Source organism: Pleurodeles waltl, chromosome 5, assembly GCF_031143425.1.
Source record: "Pleurodeles waltl isolate 20211129_DDA chromosome 5, aPleWal1.hap1.20221129, whole genome shotgun sequence".
NCBI classification, from domain to species: domain Eukaryota; kingdom Metazoa; phylum Chordata; class Amphibia; order Caudata; family Salamandridae; genus Pleurodeles; species Pleurodeles waltl.
Genome location: NC_090444.1, coordinates 840,967,142 through 840,987,260, shown reverse-complemented (window position 1 = coordinate 840,987,260; position 20,119 = coordinate 840,967,142). Strand labels below are relative to the sequence as shown.

The following is a 20,119-nucleotide window of genomic DNA, read 5'->3' as shown; positions in this document are numbered from 1 at the left end:
TGTTCACTTTATTTATCAAGCTCTCACAACCTTGTAAATGAATCTTCCTCCCTCTTATATTGCCTCTGTAAATGCTGTCTCTCCATATACTATCACCTGCTTTGGCCTCTGGGTGCCACAGCCTCTCATTAGACGTGTTACCAATCCTTCCCCCATAGCTCAACTTTCTGCTCCTCCACCTTGATTTCCGGGGACGAGTGATGAAAGAATAACTTTCTAAATTCAGCATCGTCCCTTTCTCTCCTCCCTCACCTCCTCTTACGTTCTTACAGAATCACCATTTTCTGCCATTGTCATATGATAGAATACTACAGAGGCTAAGGGACTGTTGTTTTGTAATCAAACAACCACCAATTCAATCACACACCCTTGATTTCAGCCCCTATGTGTCAATCTGTTAAACCAATCTTCTGCTATTCGCATCCCACCAATTCATAAACAAATCCTGCTTAGATTTCAGCTCCCACGCAGCAGATAGCAAATAAACACTCATATGCCATAACACCGAGCTGACACAAGTGGACATGTGGACATCTGAAAGGGAAAGTGAATGGCTCTAATGAGAGTTATGACCAACCTGACAGCAAGGAACAGAGCAGTTACTGGATATGGTATGGAAAGGAAGTGGGCAGGAGCAATGTGTGAATAGGAGCAAACCTAACTTGCAAGGCACATTGTGCAGAAGATAATCATGCAGAAAAGAAACATGGTGCAGGAGGAAATTCTGAATGAAAGAAATACAGTGCAAGAAAGAACCAGAAAAGAGACTGGGCTGGGTTGGAATTAGCACACGGTGTGGTAGGGATCTTCAGTGGAAATATACACATACCACCCAAGACCAGGGTACTGTAAAGCTTCAGGGTGACTAGGGTATTACTTGTGGGGGACCTGAATGCAAAGGTGAATGGCTCCATTTAGAGTTATGATCCACCTTGCTAAAAGGACTGCAGTAGTAGCAGGACATTGTTAGGCTGTCTTGTTTTCAGTATTTCCATTTTTATTGATAGTACAAGGTAGTCTCAACATCAACATACAGTAGCAAAACTATAAAAAGCACTGGAAAAAAACATTAAAAGCAATTAAACAGTAATAAATTATTAAAAACAAGTAGTACACCATCACACAATTAGGAGCAACACACATTATAAAATGATGCAAAGATCATTCAGGGGTGTGCCTTCTTATACTGGTCCTAGTGCTTTAGTTCTATTTGGCCAGGTAGTATTCAGAAACTAGGAAACAGGCACAATCGAGGCAGAGTTACATTTATATGTTCTAAGGGCTTCAACTCAAATTTGTAAACTAAGGGATCTACACAAAGGAAAAATCCATGTGTTTTTCTGTTAATATAGAGTGGGCAAAAAAAACAAGTGCTCATCGCTTTCTTGGACCATTTTACAATAGAAGCAACAGTCAGGTTCCTGTAGCTGCTTCTTCCAGTTAGCAGTGAAAACAGCTACTGGGAGAGTCCCATACCTAAACTGGAGGAAAAGGGACCGAGCATGCACTGGGCGGATAAAATCTAGAAATTCCTCCACCTTGGGTACTGAGTTGTGGAGGAGGAAGGCACTTGTTAGGGGGCCTAGCACGAATGAGTGGTCCCTGCTCCTGGTAGATTTTTACTGGGCCAATTTTTTAACTTTAAGGGAGTCTCCTCAATGAATCTGCTCAGGTTTGGGCCCAAATTTCTCCAGCCCCATCTCGATCAAGGCATTTTTCAGCGACTCAGCCATCTAACCTTCCATGCCCCATTGTTCCCCAATAACTTACAGCAGGCGCTCCCAGAGGTGGCTCAATTCATGAGTAATCCAGAAGCAAACTCAAAATAGTAAAGGTCTCAAAGCTGCCTGCATCGAAATCTCATTGATCTCCAAATCAAGGCAGAGAGGTACCAGTAGTGTACCTTTCCCTAAGCCCAGAATGCATCTAAATAAATTATGCTCAGAGCCCTAGAGTTGCATTGGCCCCAAAATTCCACCCTTACTGGTGCCTTGTAGATTTTGATTGCTGGACAGACAGGGGCCAGGCTGCTCTTTTAGCACATTTGAGTATGGCTCCAGCTCAGTGTTTCACAGTCAGGGTACTCTTGGTAATCTGTGGGTCCCAGGAGCCGGAGTCATCCAACCTGATGCCCAGATAATCAAATTGCTGGATCCTTTCTAGCGCTTCAGAGCCCACCTTGATAACCCCTCATGCTTTACCCCTCTTGGTATAAATTATATATTTGGTCTTGGATGTATTAATTTCAAGACCAAAATCCTTGCAAAACTGTGTGAAGCTGTCAATCAAATTTTGAACACCCTTTCTAGTTTTGGGCAGCATAAAAGTGTTGTCTGCAAAAAGGAGTGCTAGTATTTTTTCCCCTGGCAAGGTTGGAGAGTCATAGGCACAGTTTACCTGGTAGGCGATACAGTTGTTAATATATAGGAGTAATAGGGTTGTGGTAAGGAAACACCCCTGGTGCACGCCTTGATTTATGGGAAAAGCCTCAGTTAGTTCTCCCTTCACTCTGCAGCTTACTTGCACATAGTTTCCCCTGTGAAGCAGCTGGGTGAAATGCAGGAGATCGAGGGCCATCCCCATCCTCCGAAGCACCTCCCATAACATCCCTCTAGGCACAAGGTCAAATGAGGCGCGGAGGTCGATAACTATCACCCTTAGACAGATCCATTGTCTTCCACTTCACCAGGAGAAAGCAGAAGGCCTAGTCAAAAGCACTTATCTTAAACCTGAAATTTGCTTGCAGCCCTGAAATAAAGTAGTTTTCCTCGCACCAATCCAACAAACGCCCTAGCACCTTCTTGCAAAAACTTTTTGAAAGTTGTCAATTAGGCAGATAGGGTGACAGTTGGAGGGTATACCGGGATCCCCTTTTTTAAAGATGGGCCCAATTACCACTCACTTCCACGATTGAGGGATCACTCCCTTCGTTGCCATTGCACTGGAGACCACATTAATATAGAGGAGCCACATTCCATTATCAAACTTGAACATTTCAGCTGGGATTTTGTCAAGACATGGAGATTTCCTGGGCTTAAGTGCGAGGACAACTCGCTTAATCACCTCCTTTGTGAAAACTACTGGATGAATAGATTGTGGGCTGGCATCGTCATTGTCCCTACAAGCAGTGCCAAACATGAAGTTTGGGGTAGTAGAGTACAGGTACCCAAAGTGAGCAACCCAATCTCAGGGTAGGAAGAATGTTTTAGCAGGGCTGCCTGTCCTCCCATCACTCTTACTGACCAGTGCCCAACATTTTCTCTGGTCCTTAGCTATAGCAGCATCAAGCAGGTCGGACCAGATGCTGTCTTCCCAAGCACATTTGGCGTCTCTGAAGGTGGCCTGATAAATGGCCCTGTGTTCCCTTATGACCTCCCATCCCCCTTTTTAATGGAGTGAAGCAAGTTTGCCTTAGCCTTTTTGCACTGTCCATTGAACCAGACCTTAGTCTGCACTGAATTTGGGCCCCCCCTTGACTCCTTGGTACAGAGATTCCTCAGCTTGGTGAATGCCATATTATGCTCTGCTAGCGTCACCTTACTGTCCCCGCAGCTGGCGCAGATACTTCCCATGTGGGTGACTAGGACTGCATATGAGGCCCTAATTCCCTCAGGTGAGTATGCCCACTGTTTCCCATTTCCCATTATTCCTGTTATTAGTGACCATGAGGTGCATGCGCACAGGCTAAGAATCTACTGGGTAAGGGAGGGTCATAGATTCTTTGAGTATAAATACCAGTATTAATACCAGGGGGTGTGGTCACTCTCCTCTCGCTCCACCACCATCATATGTTCCAAGACCTAACAAACTTGCTCCAACACCTAAGTCCATGGACTTCGATATTTTTTTGTGTGTATTTCTGTGGTGTTTTCTCAATGTTTGCAAATCATTTGAAACAGTGCTTAGTCACGTGTCTAAACCCCCAAAATAGACAGAACTGTGCTTTCCAATGTTTACAAAACCTGTTTTTATGAGTGATTGTTATAAAGCAAATATTTAATTGAAAGATGAAGTAATGCAGGGTATGCAGTGTCTTCCCATTGGCAGTGTGTTCAATGAACTTCTGTTAGACAGTTTTAAGGATAGAAAGTCTGCATTTGTCATACTTACATTGACAGATCAATACCCTCTCTCACATCTCATTACCTCTCACACTCACTCTTCCAAAACTGTCTAATTAACAGGAATATTAATAGATTGAAAAAAAGTGAAAGTGCTAGCTATAAATATTTTATTAAACTAATTCCTGGACATACTTGGGGCTCACTCACCTACTCCTTACTTACTGAACATTATGATCTTGTAGGGGTGGCCAACCACATCAAGAACATAGTACCTTGTGAAATCTTTACCATATTAAATTAGACTGAACTAATTTGTGGCGCTGCATTCTAAAGCACCTGAAACTTGATGCTTGAAGCATGCTTGCAACTGTTTTTCTGCACTCTTTGCATGAGTACATTAAGGTGGTGTGACTGTTGTACTGACATTCATTCTGCCAATTGTCCCCTGGCAAATGTCTCACTTGAAGTCAGTACCGACATTTTAACAGACAACACATTGTATTCTAGGACTTGAAATATTGCCTGTTAACATTGTAACTATGGGCTCAAAACCCCAGCAGTAAAGTGCACTTAGAAAAACCCAGGATTAGCTAAAAGTATCATAGATACACACATAACAATGGGAGACATAGAAGCTGGGATTTTTTTGGTAAGTGGAAAGTCTCCTATTACATTTTCACCACAATCCCATGCCCATGACCATGACCATGGCGAGAACACTCTTTTTATGGGTACCTGTCACTGCACCTCGCATTAAGGGACTGATTTCTGAAAAGTTAGTGCTGTCTTTGCTTCATTTTTTTTATGCACAATTGGTGTAAACTTACAAAATATGATTATATTTGGAAGTTTGCGATGCTTTTGAGTCAAAAAATGACGCAAAGGTGGCACTAACTTTTCATACATCAAGCCCTAATTGTTTAACGTAAGGGGTGTTTGATAATTGCGCAACACAATGGACGGAGTGCTGAAACTTTTCAAACACTCACCCCCAGTCACAGATCTGGGCTTAATCCATTGTTCTTTTGATCATCATGCCACCCCACTTTGGATGCAGCCATATGCAAATCAGTCTTGACCCTGTTCTCCATGGGAACAGTCCAGGCCGAACTGCCAGGTCAGGTACTTCCTGGACTTCCTATACCCTGCCCTAAGTGGGAAAGGGATGTCCAGACGTGGGTCCCGTACTCACTGTGCCACTGGATTCAAGCTAGCCAGTTGATGAAAGGTGATACCCTGAAACCGGTCCCAGGATGCTTGTTTCTGGTCCAGTGAGGACCTGGCCTTGCAGTTCGTGCTGGACTGTTCTGATGGGGAACAGGGTCAAGACTCATTTGCATATGGCGAGTCCAAACTTGGGTGGCATGGTGAGCAAAAGAACGATGGATTAAACCCAGATCTGTGATTGGGGGTAAGTATTTGAAATGTTTCAGCACTCCGTTCATCATCCTTTTGTGTTGCTAGTGTTTGATAGTTGAACTGCTATCAAAACTGACTGCATTATCTATGGGGATATTTGTGACTATACACAAAGCAAAAGTTATGTGAACTTGCCCTGAACTGGCTAATTACTTTAAGACCTCACAGGTACTGGATGGCATGGTGCAAGAATCAAAATATTTCATGAAAGTAAATATTTTAGATAGGTGGATTACAGTTGAAATTCATAGATCATCTCCACACAATTTTTGCTCTTAATTTTCAAATCTATGTGAATGTAGTGGCAGTCTGTTCTTGATACGCAGTGGTTTGAGAAGGGTGTTTGACCTGAAAATTGACATACCCATAGAAAACAGAAATCAGTATTTGATCTTCTAAAGGGAACTGTTCAGCTTATCATTTTTTGTGATGGTTGGCTTAATCTATTATCAATGTTGACTTGTTTGACCATTTTGCTTTATTTATTATTAACCTGTTCTTAAAAAATGTAAAACCAAAACCAACATTGTACCTGATTGTGGCTCTTCAGTATTTCTTGTACTTTCATTTTCTTCAGGCTACAAGGATTCAAAATAAAATTGACACATTTTAGAACATTAATATGGTATGTAAATGAAGCATATTTTCAACCTAAAGAGTCTGTATGTTATCCGCTAGTAGAAGGCAGAAATAGAAACAAGAGAACCACAAAACTGATTATACACTTTTACAAATTTCTTAGAGCATAGGTCGTGTACATCAAGGTTACACTGCAGTTTATCCTCTATGCCATTCCGGAATGGTCTGTCTACTTATAGATTGCTTTTCAGTACCTCTGGGAATAGATTTTCCTCTTCACAAATGCAAAATTGCATTTTTCATGTAAGACAGTAGTACACATCTCACTCTTTCATTCCACGTACGCTTCTAAACATGTCCCCAAACCTGAATTCAATGTATGCAAAGAATAATGGGGTATTACGTCAGCTTTGGACAGATTCTAGTTTTCAAACAATCTATATTGGGTTATTTTAAAGGCACACATTGAGAATCTATGCCATCATTTACACAACACTTTTGAGATGTCCAGAGCACCAGCAGCGGACTTTTTGTCATATGCACTTTCCAAAAACAGCCATGGGGGAGTCCTATAGTCATCATTGCAGTATCCATGACTAACAAAACAAACTATATTTCCAAAGTTTCAAATATGTCAATTGCCTAGTAACCGAACAAAAGAATGAAACATGTCTATGTTCAACATCTTCATGCTTGTTTTTTTTTCAAACAAAATGACATTCTACTAAGTACTATTTTTAAGATAGCTGATTATTTTACTGAATACTTTAGAAAAGGTGAGTGCTATCATAGTCTTTCCTCTCGACAACAGGACGTGGAGTTTATCTTATTTGGTCTTCATCGCTGACCACACCTTTTCAATTGCAGGCGTCTGTTCTTGTCTTCAACCAGCCCCTAGATGGTGGCAAAATAGTCACTGTTGGGCAGTGAACTTTTAAGCTTTGCTCCTTTCTCCTAAACGTCATCTATTACACAGTTAGACAATCATAAACTTCAGAGTGCCATTTGCCATGGCAAGAGTCACTAGAACCACTGGCTCCCAGGTCCTGCCTGCAACCATGTCTTCGCAGTATAAACACAAGCCAGCTTTAGGCTTTCATGCACAAGTTCAGTAAAGTCTTACAAGGTAGACTCCTTTGCCTGTTAACACTGCACCTTCTCATTATTAGCTGCTCTAAACATCTACTGGGTATCTTATGGGTGATATAAATGCACACCACTGGTAACAGGCAGTGGTTGAAGGTGTTTGACCACTTGTCGCATTCTAGTTATGCTCTTCTGTAGGCTGATCCAACATTTAAATGGCACTCTATAAGGACAATGGCTGATGAAGACCGATTCAGGTCCACTCTAGAGTTATTATTAGTATTAATATTACTGTACATATTAGTAGTATTATTATTACTAGTAGTAGCAGTAGTAGTAGTAACAGCAAAAAGACGGAATTGAATTTCGAATGGAGCCCTGTCTTCCTTTTCATCACTTCGTTTTCTAGGATTCCTCTCTCCAGCTTCAGGAATGTGAGCAATACATTCCCATTCTCTATGAAATCAATCTCACCTCCATCTTGTACACAGGGACATTCCAAAAGCTTCTAAAATGTAACCTAAAGGTCTCTAATAATCAGTTTCCCTTATGCAGAAAATGCATGTACTATACAGGCCACATACACACACGCACTCATGACATACACTGGGGATGTTAGTACTAGTATCTGAGTTTGCGCATAAAAACTCAACTTTACACAAGTGGGCCAGCAGGTCTGCCCTTCAGTGGCACAGATAAAACAGCCTGGTCACAACTATTTGCAAAGCACAGTATGCTGCCACCACTGCTCTACATGCTAAACCCCCAACAGGGACAGTAGTCTAATGTCAAACAAATGAGGGTTCCATGGTGAGCCCCTTGAGGTCACAGGGCAGGTATAGGAACCCTCTAGAAGATAGGTGTAGGCTGTGTGGACTCACTAGATTAGCTTGAGTAAGGGACCAAAATATAAAAAAGGTATACCAGATACTTGCATAGATATAATGAAATGGGGTGTGAAATGAGGAAATATGGCGCTCAGGATGCCTCTTCACCCTAAATATTATAACAGGGTAACCCCAAAAAGGGAAACACCCCACCCTTAGAGGTATAGACAACCTCAAAACTGAGAAATACACAATAAGGTTCCCCTTATGTAGATATAAATATATGCAAATTTATAAAAAACACTTTTGATATATCAGTCAACGTCACACCAAATAGGTTATTGAATCATCCGATGAATCCAAAATTTATTTGAAACTTGTCTTCACATTAGATAGTCATAGATCCAAAGAAAATTGCAATTCCAGACAACACGTGTTTCGTCTTGGGAAATATTAAATCCCCTACGACTTCTTCAGGGCTAGAAATCATAAACATGATGTACGAGTTAAGACCAACATGCTCAAACACAAAGTTTACATTAAATGTGTCAAAACCCAGTAAGGAAATTTAATTTACCAATTCCACCGTCTAAATAGTGCGAGAGGAAAGTCAATACCAAACTATCACCTAGTACATAAAACCATCAATAAAACACTTTTAATAGATAGGAAAACACAAGATCGCAGCATGCTCAAAAAATTCTTATTAAGTAACAAGCCAAAACCAGTAAAAGCCAAGAAAAGAACCACATGCAGCCCACAGTGCAAAACGGCACCCAAAATAAGATATATATGTTAAAATACCTTATTTGTCCACAAAAAATCAATATCAAGCGGTAATATAAATTATCCAAATGAATATGTGCTCCAAACGTATCTTCCCATAAAGAAACTAAAGCGATCATCAGTCGACAGCAATACATTTTTTCTAAAGTGTATTTAACTTCCGGGTCCGTGTGCGCCCGGTCAGCACACTCGCTTGGCACTCGAATACGGAGACGCCGGTCTTTCTAATAGATATTTGGTGTGGATTCAATTTCAATAATTGGGGTAAGTTATGGACACCGAGTTAGAAATTTGGGTGACATTAATACTGCGTTAGTTGTTGTTTACGTTATGTTGATATAAAGCTAGAGGAATGCTTCAATTAATGCTTTTCTTTTTAGAAAGTTTGGTATTGACTTTCCTCTCGCACTATTTAGACGGTGGAATTGGTAAATTAAATTTCCTTACTGGGTTTTGACACATTTAATGTAAACTTTGTGTTTGAGCATGTTGGTCTTAACTCGTACATCATGTTTATGATTTCTAGCCCTGAAGAAGTCGTAGGGGATTTAATATTTCCCACGACGAAACACGTGTTGGCTGGAATTGCAATTTTCTTTGGATCTATGACTATCTAATGTGAAGACACGTTTTGAATAAATTTTGGATTCATCGGATGATTCAATAACCTATTTGGTGTGACGTTGACTGATATATCAAAAGTGTTTTTTATAAATTTGCATATATAATATATATATATATATATATTTTTTTTTTTATATCTACATAAGGGGAACCTCATTGTGTATTTACCAGATACTTGCAGTCGGCCACTCAGGTCAGGGGAAAACAATTGTACTCCATGCAGGGGGCATTCATTTATGAATAATCATAATGTAATCATTATTAATAGTTATAACATTCTTATTCTTATTGGTAGTAATAGTATTGATGATTACAAGAAACTGGTAGACAGCTGACGCTGTCCTTAACCAGATATAAATAGGTGCCTTACCACATTTGTAAGTACAGGGAAAATAATTAAAATAGAAAGAAATATTTAAAACAGTTAACAAGACAAATGTTAAAATCAATACTGTCTCACAAAAGAGGGACAAATCAGAAGTGTGAACTTATATATGGAGTGTTTTAAGCACATTTCCTACCGCTGCCGAAACACCACGGGAAAATCCCAGTAGGCCACCGAAAATGAGTTGTTTTCTGAGTTAAATGATCTGAGAGGTCCTTATCCTAGGTGCGATGCAAGACCATGAAGTACAACATATGCCCTTTAACCCAAAACACATTTGGAAATGCACCATTAAGCAAATAATTTAAGGTGCAAATATATTTCAAATAGTGTTTTTCCGAGATCCCAAACCTATTTTGCTGCATGCTGTCGACACAAGTGAGTGATAACGCTCTGCCACCAGCTTAAAGATATTTTGAAATTGGATGTTTAAAATACTTCAGGTACTTAATCAAAAAATGAACAAGTGAAAACCCCTTCTCTTAGGGGAAAATGGACAAGCGGTACATTTTTAAATGTGCAAAGGTATGGCTGCATCAGGGAATTGAAGAGCCATCCAGTTTTTGAGTGTGACACTCAAAACGCTCCTTTGAAGCTACGTCTCTGTCAACCATCTCCACAACTATGGAACACCATTCCAAAGCTGCAAAGATAAAACTGATTTTACACCATAAAAACCTAATAAAAAATAAACAAGCATTGGCAAATCCAATAGGTCTCGGCAATAGCTCGAGTTCCGACTTTTGTGGTGCTCTCAGAAGCTTGTGAATGAAGTTGCAAATGACTTGAATGGCGAATTATGGTAAAATGCCTCCATCAGTCTAGTTTTAATTTGACTTAATAGCTTTTCAGAAATTGTTAGTTAAGTGGAACAGCTTTAAAATGGTGCATTTTCTCTTCTCTACACATGTGTAATGGATTTATAATATACATTAGACAGTTGCAACTTTTGGGAAAATGGGCCTGCATCATCATTGTTTATGCATAACAAACACATGATCAGGTAAGTTACACAATGAGTACATCATCTTAAATGTCAATGGAAGGAACGCGACGTGACAGAAGGTTGTAAGTTACACATACATGTACACATAAATCATGCTTTGTATTCATTATTCTCATATGTACCCACACATTTGTGCATAGGTTTCGGCCCAGATCCATTAGCTCCAGAATAAACATGCTCTTTCCTCATCTCCATAGCTTTTGCACTGCAGGCCTATTTATAGTTATCATAGTTGGAAATAAACTTTTGTGGTATTAGCAAAACAGTCACAGATATAACGATGTATTTATTTCTTGTGCTTTTGCTAAACATGGCTGCATAAAAACTTCAACCAAATGTTAAAGGTCAGCCTTGGAAGAAGAAACCCTTTTCACAGAGGAGAGATTAATTTAATGGAGTGAAAGATTTGTCTAGTAACTGTGATACCAAAGCTGTGGCCAAGGTAAAACTCCCTCATGAGTTTCCGTTTTGTGTTCAGCGGAAGTGTTGTCTCCAGCAGTGCCAGAAAAGCTCTGGGCCTCTGAATAGGAAGTTCTAGGTTTTACACCGCATTCAGCTTTTCACTTTGCTACTTCTCTGGGACAAAGAGAAAAGATGCAGTTTAATTGTAAGTACGTCATTGCTTGAGTGATAACGTCACTGAGTGTTCGATTACAGTCTCTGTAACACAGTGACACGCTGGAATGAACCACAGAGAGCAAAAAAAGCACAATGAGACCTAGTCACTATGAAAAAAACATTTGCAAGTCTGAAAGGTCAACAAGACATGACAATTAGTCATTCTGGCAATTACTAATTCAGGCTCCTGAAGGATTTTTAATAGACATTCACTTTTTTGCTGGGACTGGAAGCTTCAGTCCAGGCAGCCGGAATTGTTGAATGTGTAAGAATCAAACATTATAAACAGATCATGGCACACACAGAGATGGGGAACAAAATTGACCTGAGAGGCTATGAACAACACTGCCACAGGCTGCCTTTCCATCTGCTGAACACACTGAAACCCAAAAAGTAGTTTGGTAACAATGTATGGACCCTTTCTATGTTAACTGCAGTTGGGCAGTGCTCTCGGGGAGGGAAAAACACAGGAAATAGCTTGACGTATGCATGCCCTTCACGAATGGGGAAGCTGCAAAATGGAGCGACGATCGTGGCAGCAAATAGGAAGGCTGTGGGTGGACTGAAGCCCCAGATGTAGATACAGCAGTCTCGGACGTGTGCTGTCTGGAGCCGAGACCTAAAAAGGAACTCCTTGAAAGCTGATTGTCCGACCCTGGAAGTTCCTGCAAAAGGTAAAGATTAATCCCTATCTTTTGTGGCAAACACTTCATGTTAGCTCCAAAGGTCTTGACAGCTACAGTCTCAGCTGGCATGTGGTATAACCATTTTTGTAATCTGTAGAAGCAAGAAGCTGCATTTAATTCCACAGCCTCTTTTAGACATGAGGCTTGCTTTAATTTACTAGAGGTTCATAGTGTCTTCCAGCAGCAACCTAGTAACAAGGCACTAAGCTCTTTTCCTATTTCCCATTGATCATTTTCAACGTATACCCAGAGTTTTAGACTCCATCAACCAATCTTTTTCACTGCTGCTGCATAACAAGATTTTTACTGGACACCTTCCTGCACAAAAATAATCCATAGAGGCATTTTTCCTCTATGTGTGCTGCAGAAAAAAATATATTTCTCCTAGTTGTGCCTAAGATTTTGACAATGTCTTGTAAAACTTGGAATGAGCCAAAACACATAGGTGTTGCGTGGGAAAACCCACTGCAATGCCCATGGCACGTCTTCCTGACGCAGTCGCAGCAATGCAGCGATTGGCTCTGCATTGTTGTACGCCATATCTACAAGGCCATGAAAAGTCATGCAAATTGGCTTTGCATGGCCTTGTAGATATGGGCCTGCACTATGTTCCGCCGGTGCGTCACAAAAACCGATGCACCAGAAGTGCACGGGGCTTGGAAATAGGCCCCTAACTGTTGCTATTAAGAAATATTTAAAACTTGTTAAAATTTGTAGCAATGTTTTCAATTGTAACTTTTTGTCACAATGGCTGATTTAGAAAAGCAATGTACCATTACGTTCGCTAAACCCTTTCGGTTGCAGGGATAGATAAGATCTGTAGCTTCTCTGTTATAATCTGTCCACCTAGTTCATATTATTTTATTGAATATACCATTCACCCTCCCCTATCCCCATCTAATGAAATAAAATGTACCAATCTCCCTCCACTGTTGCCTCGCCTCTGATACTCTTTGGTTTCACCTGTAAGCAACCAGTTAGATTGTTGGCAATCATGTCAGGTGAGAAGAACTTGTAGATGGCAATAAAGCTTATGTAATACCTCTGATGTTTCAGAGTATAATTTGCTTCATTGGCGATGAGGAAAATGAGCTGTGAAGGTGTCGGCAACCATCTTCACCCCTAGACATATTTAGAGACTGCAGCCTCGTATATAGTTCACGGCTGTATACAATCATAACTGCATGATGGAAAACAGATCGGCATGAACAATGTTGATACTGCTTGACGGAGGATTGGTCAGTTCCACCAGCCCCACCTGTACTGCTGGTCATAGCTGATGATAAAATGCACTGCTTACTAGATAGGAGCCCGAAGAGGGAAGGAGTGCCTACATTAGCTTGGAACAGTTCTGCCTTAGCTGAGAAGCATCAAGGGAAGAAGGACTGTCTACTTCTCCTCTTCCCAGTAACTCCACCCAGCTCCATCTTGTAAAGGGATAAACAAAGAAAGAAGGTGTGTCAGATCCCCCTCTCTCCTGCTATTCCAATTAGAGCTTGAAAAAGGCAGGAGAGCCTACATTAGCCTGGATCAGCTCTGCCTCTCCTCTTTAAACCCACTATCACTATACTACACTGGTCCTGATTGAAAGAGGCAACAAACAAGTGGTGGAGCTCCACTGCAATACATTCGAACAACATTTAATTAAAAAGAGGACAAATGAATGGAGCATAGCGCAACTGTATGGTAACCTACCATGCTCATATAGGAAATCTGCATTCAGGTGGAGCTTTTAAGAGGTAGAGTTTTCGACATCTGCTGAGATTGGCTGAAAACGTAAATGTTTATCTAAATAAACTATCCTATGGTGACACACACACACACACACACAAAAAAACCATAAGCATACCCGTGAATTACTACTGCCACCTATCTGGCATTATGGTGACATGCACACCAGGAAAAAAATAAGAAATAAGAAAACTTTATACATAACAGTGCACTGTTAAGTACAGTACAAGCAGACATTGCGACAAGATTCTTAGTGTGTTTTTCATAGAATCAAATAAGAGTGGAGTTTTATTTGCTGTGTATGTAAACATTGAAGCATATTTGTCTTTTTGTATTCAGAACATGTTACAAGATCTCTACTACAATTTACAAGAAACCCTATTGTATGATTTTTCTTCACTTATAGAAACATACTTAATTATATTCAGCATTAGTCATTATGGCAGCGGCAAGCATGAATCAGCCGCCTGCCTTTCTTAACGACGTAGGTGAGCCTTCATTTCCCTGAAAGGAATGGGTAAAACTGTTTGAATCCTACCTTATAGCTATAGGGAAGAGAAATTCAGTGTTATATGCAAACAATACACACTTTTACATAACCTGGGCACTCACAATTGAAAAATATACAAGACCCTACCTGAACCTGATAATGTCACTGTGGGAGAGGATGAGATTGGGCTAGATGTCTATAAGATATCATATCTAAAGTTGCAAAATCATCTTGGGGATCAGGTCAATGAAGTCTTTGAAAGGCACACGTTTTTTTAGCAGACATTAAGGCAAACAGGAGAGTGTAACAAACTTTATAGCAGTAATTAGAGGTTTACCCAAGTTGTGTGATTTTGGTAGCCTAAACAATTCTCTAATAGGAGATCAATTGGGCAGGTGTACTAATACCCTTGAATCCAAGAGAAACTATTATCAAGGAACCCCACACAACAGGAAGCAAAAGAAATAGCCAAACCAGTAGAGCACACAACTCAGTGTATCAAGCAAATCAAAATAACTACCAAGAACATTTCAGTGATTCACAAAGAAAAAACATACAAAAAAGTATGCAAAATACAAAGAGATAAACCTTGATGCTATACATAAACGTGAACAAGGTAATTTGAAGTGTTTCTGATGTGGAAGCAGCAACAAACCCTCAAATAATTCTAACTGCCAGGCATGCAATGCAACATATAGGAAATGCAACAGAAAGGGACATTTCGCCAGAGTCTATTGAGAGAGGGAGGTTAAGATTCTAAATCCTAAAGAGGAGGACAACTACAAGGAAAGAAAATGTATCTTTTATCTATGTGACAGTGATGGTGAAGCAAACCCAGTGTACCCAAAATTCTGTATATATTAGGATGGTAACACTGTATCAAGGTATGCTGTTTCTTGCTCTCCATACACACTGATAAATTACCAGGACTGTAGACCATTGAAAGGGTATAAGCATTTCAAGCTTGAAGCACCAGATATCACCACCACAGGGCACACAAGAGATCCCATTCCCCTAGATGGTGTGACTAAACATGCATTACATTTAAGGATCATTCAAGCTATGGTAAGGTATATGTAACTTCAAAAGGGTCAATTTGTTGGGGTGGCATTATAAAAAAGAGTTAAGGACTACATTAGATCCTGACAATGAACAACCAGTAGTTCTTGTTGACAGGTCTACGAGCAATTGCAAAGAATTGTGCAATTAATTTACTAGCCTATTTTCAGAAGACCTAGGCTAGCTCCAATAGCCTTAGCCAAGAAAGCTGGTGGGAAAGGGTGGCATCGATGTGTTGATCCATGCATGAAAACGTTTGGGTCAAAAGACACCCCCTACCATGGATCAATCAGATATTAAGCACCATGGGTAAAGCCAACTACCTTAACATCATTGACCTTTCAATGGCCTACAATCGTTCTAAATCAAGACCCTTGACCACAGTCATTACTGCAATGGGGGCTTTCCTGTTCTGCTGGATAACCTTCACACTAGTATCCGCTGCCGCTGTTTTCCAAAAGATCATGCAAAAAATCCTAGATGGGGTTTGAAACACCTTATGCTTCCAAGTGGATATATTGCTATATGGGAAAGATATCCAAGAACATGACCAAATTCTAAAAGAAGTTCTTATGAGGTTGATGGCTGCTGAATTGACCTTAAGGTGAGAGAAATGCCAACTGGATGTCACCTCCAATGATTATTTGGAACACATTATATCAAAGAAAGGTTTCAGACCCAAAATGAGCCTGATTAATGCATGGAAAAGCACCTCACCCTAAGAAAAAAGAGGAGCTCAACTCATTCTTAGATTTAGCAGAGTACATGTAAAAATAAGTAAAGGACTTTTCAAACATCAGTGCTGAACACCGAAGCATATGAAAAAAAATACTCTTTGTTTGTATAGAGTGAGAAGTATCAAGCAGCATTTGAGGTTTTGAAGAAAGCAATGGTCAATGCAGCCACTCTGGGAACATTTGACAATAAATGAAGAAAACGATACTAACCATAGATGCCAGCAACAAAAGTTTAGGTGCCATTCTTTCTTAAATAGTGGATGGTGAAGAAGTAATGATATCTTCTGCTTCCAGATGCTTATCACACGCAGATTTTTTTTTCTCTGTAATCAGGAAGGAGGCACTGGCCTGTTTCTGGGCCATAAAACAGTTCAAGTTATTTTTATGGGGCGTACGGTTCACAATATGCACAGACCATTAGCCTCTCACATTTATGTTCACATCTAAAGGATCCAATAAGAGTATACATAGAATTGCTAAATGGAAGTTAGGGCTAGACGGATTCTCATCCAAGATTGAGGGCCTCATTATGAACACGGCGGTCCAGACCGACAAGCCGGCGGTGGCAGAAATCACCGCCACCGCCATGGCGGTCTGGCTCGCCATATAATAAACAAAGGAAGACCGCCACAGGCGGCCATCCCCCACTGCCAGGCTACTGCCGACAGGCAACCTGACGATGGTGGATTTCTTTATCTGACAGGGCAGTGCTGCAAGTAGCGCTGCCCTCCGGATAAAGAACACTTGTTCCTCTAGCCTTTCCATGGCAGTTTTCCCCACCAGGGAAAGGCTGGTGGAAGGGGTGCACTGGGGCCCCCAGGCACAGCCCCGTTGCGCAGGTCGCTGTGGAGCCATCGGCAATGTCCAGGCCCAGCATTCCACTGGCCGTGCAGAATGTTCTTTATTGGGCCGGCGGGGTCCTCAACAGGCTGGCGGTCTGTGTTCAGACCGCCAGCATGAACACAGCCGGGATTCCCGCCGTGTTCATAATGATGGCCTTAGTACTTAGCCAGTAAACATAATCCAGCAGCAGACTTCTTTTCAAAAGCACCAATAGAAGGAGAGGAACAAGAAGAGATTTTGACTCCCCAATCATGCCTATTAGCAACACCACTTTCACAGAGACTGAGTGGAAGAAATGTGTGGAAGAGGATCCAGTTCTATAACATATCAAGAAGTATATCACTAGTGGGTGGCCACCAAAGTGCAGTGAACTTGACGAAGATATAAAGGAGTTTTGGGAGGTCAGACACAAATTAAACATAGACTATGAATTTGTGCTTCATAATACAAAAATAATACAATCGAAGCGTTTGAGGAGCAAAATAGTCACTCTAACTAATGAAGGCCATCTGGGCAGAAGCCTCACAAAGAATAGAGCAAGATTTACCATGAATTTAAGTATTGTATTAGCTGTTCTGTAAGAGACAAAATCAAAACTGTATGTAAACCGCAATGTCTCCATTCAAAGTAACAGACAAACCATGGATCAAACTAGCCATAGACATTATTGGCCCCGTTAATCAACCAGGAATAACAAAGAGATATTTGTTTGTCATGATAGACTATCTTTCCCACTGGATCTCCACCAGAATGGTAAATCAAATCACCACTAAAGACTTCATTGGATTGTCGTGAGGTTATTTTAGCATTTATATGGGCACAATATTTAGCCCTGGGACTAACGCCTGTGTCCTCTCACATAGTTACATTTTGCATTTATTCCTTTTATTGTTTTAGCAAAGCTTCATTTTAGTGGGGATGTTTTAGTCTTTTATCAGTTGCCCTTCCATGCAGAATGTGTTATTCATTTATTTCTTTGCACAACATTTTCATCCTGTGCTCAAACCAAGGCTGTACACAATATGTATCGGGTATTGCTGGTCCAAAGAGTACATTGTCTACCCTACACAGAATAATATGTGTTGTCACATCAGGGCAGTTCTTAGAATAACAGATATGTTATTAGGAAACATCAAACTGACCACACTAGGGTAGGGGGGACATTCCAGCCACCTTGACTTCTCATGCTCCATGTTGTCGCAGTTTCTGGAGAAACCTTTTGGTTGCTCTTTGTCTACGTGGGAGGACTCTCAGCAGACCAACAGACCTCTTCTTCACCTCTGAACACCGGTATCGGGGTTGGGCTTCCTTCCCGGGGCCAAAAGGGTGGAATAGGGCTACCACTGCTTTTTGCTCTCATGTAGGAACTTAGTAGTATAGGTATGGATATTGAGCACTACTGTGACAATATGGTTTGACTCTTCTTTAGTTTCACTTTCCTGGCCACTGCTGTGACAATGGTGTGTTTCATTATACTCAGAATTGCAATTCATGCCATTTACATAGAACACAATTGCTTCAATAAAATATATATTGAACCAAGAACCTGCTTCTGTTGTCCTTGCATGTATGAGACTTGCATCACTGAGAGAAAGGGGTATGATCTGTTCCACCACGACTTCCCTGAGGTGTCTGAGTGTGATGCGATAGACTGCCACAAATCACTCTTACCTTTGGTATTGGTGAGGTGCTGCTAGCTAGCCGGAAGGGTTAGGTCGACAGCTGACACATGGTGTAGGATCATATTCAGTCCCCTATATTTGTGGTGATCTCATCCAAATCCAGCAGTCTTTTACTATTACATGAGTCTACACAGGAGTCTACGACATGATTTTTGCGGGATCATTTTTTACAGGAGGAATTCCATCCACGCTAATCACCTTCAATGGGGTGCAATTTACTTCACAAGAACTAAAAGAATTTCTGGATAGATTATCTATAAAACATGAGAAGACTGCTTTTTACTTCCCAGGAGCAAATGGGCTACAAGAAAGGGCAAAGACAATGATAAAGGAAGGCTTGGAATTGGTCGTCACCAACGGTCACCCCGTAGAGAAATCCATACAGAACCTTTCCTGGGAATATCACACCACACCAAACACGGTAACTGGTGTTTCACCTTTTGCCTCTCTCAAGGGAAATAACCCAAAATGAATTCAAGTTGGATGGGAGGAGGGAAAAGGATATAATCAATAAATATAAGTAAAACCCAAAATAAAATTGCTGACCATCAAAACAAGCACAAAACATACTATGATAAAAAACATGGCACTAAGAACAACAAGTGGTCAGTAGGAGATTTAGTAGTGATAAAAAAAACAGATAAATATCAAGGTGATGGCAGTACATTTTTTTACCCTACGCAAATAATTGAAGTGAATCACAATATGGTTAAAATAGAGAATGGCCAAATATAGAGCATGGAAGGACTTGCAAAATTCAAAGCTACGGGATCTTTAACCATCACCATAGTCTTAGCCATGGCAATGTACACTATGAACAAAGTCAAGATAATTGTCTGTTATATGACCAGGGTTGCTCCCAAATGTTCCGAAGACTTTGTAATGCACTAATGTAATAATTGTCTTCCCTAGTAAGAGAAAAGGTGTGTCATCTGTTTACCTAGTACATATTATGTTATAGAATGGTATAGAATGTACCATTCACCATACTGTATTCCCATCTCCTGATATAGAATGTACAATTCTCCCTCCATTGTACTCGTCCCCTGTTACTCTTTGGTTTCTCCTGTAGGCAACGATTTAGAATGCTGGCAATCCTGTCAGCTGAGGAGAATTTGAAGATGGTAATAAAGCTTATGTCTCACCTCTGAAAACCCGAGGTACCCAGAGCCAAAACCTGAGCTGCAGCATTCAATGGTTTTTCATTGTGTACTGCGTAAGCCAGTTCATATGGTGACATTTGTAGAGTGAAAAATAGGCATCAAGGTAACCTACGTATTTCTGAAATGGTCACAAGATATGAAGTTTAGGAGCAGTGATTGTGAATTTATAGGGTTTCTTTCAAAATGTTTTCTTTCTTACACACTGGCTCACATTTGAAAGGCACAAATGCAACAATATCCTACTATTATGTGCTCCCACTTGCCTTCTGATAAAAATAGTACCTCACTTCTGTGTGTAGGCCCAGTGCCTGCAACAGGAAATGGCCCAAAATTC

The 20,119-nt window shown here is 40.6% G+C and overlaps 1 protein-coding gene across 9 annotated transcripts in view; it reads right to left on the bottom strand.

Annotated features, from left to right (window-relative positions):
• The window catches only part of EDARADD (EDAR associated via death domain), a 1,293,069-nt gene that overhangs the window by 234,756 nt on the left and 1,038,194 nt on the right, over positions 1 to 20,119 (bottom strand). For all 9 annotated transcript variants that reach the window (XM_069234900.1, XM_069234903.1, XM_069234904.1 and 6 more), the window contains one exon: positions 6,016 to 6,061. In XM_069234900.1, the coding sequence (XP_069091001.1) occupies positions 6,016 to 6,061 (46 nt within the window). The remainder of the gene's footprint in view (positions 1 to 6,015; positions 6,062 to 20,119) is intronic.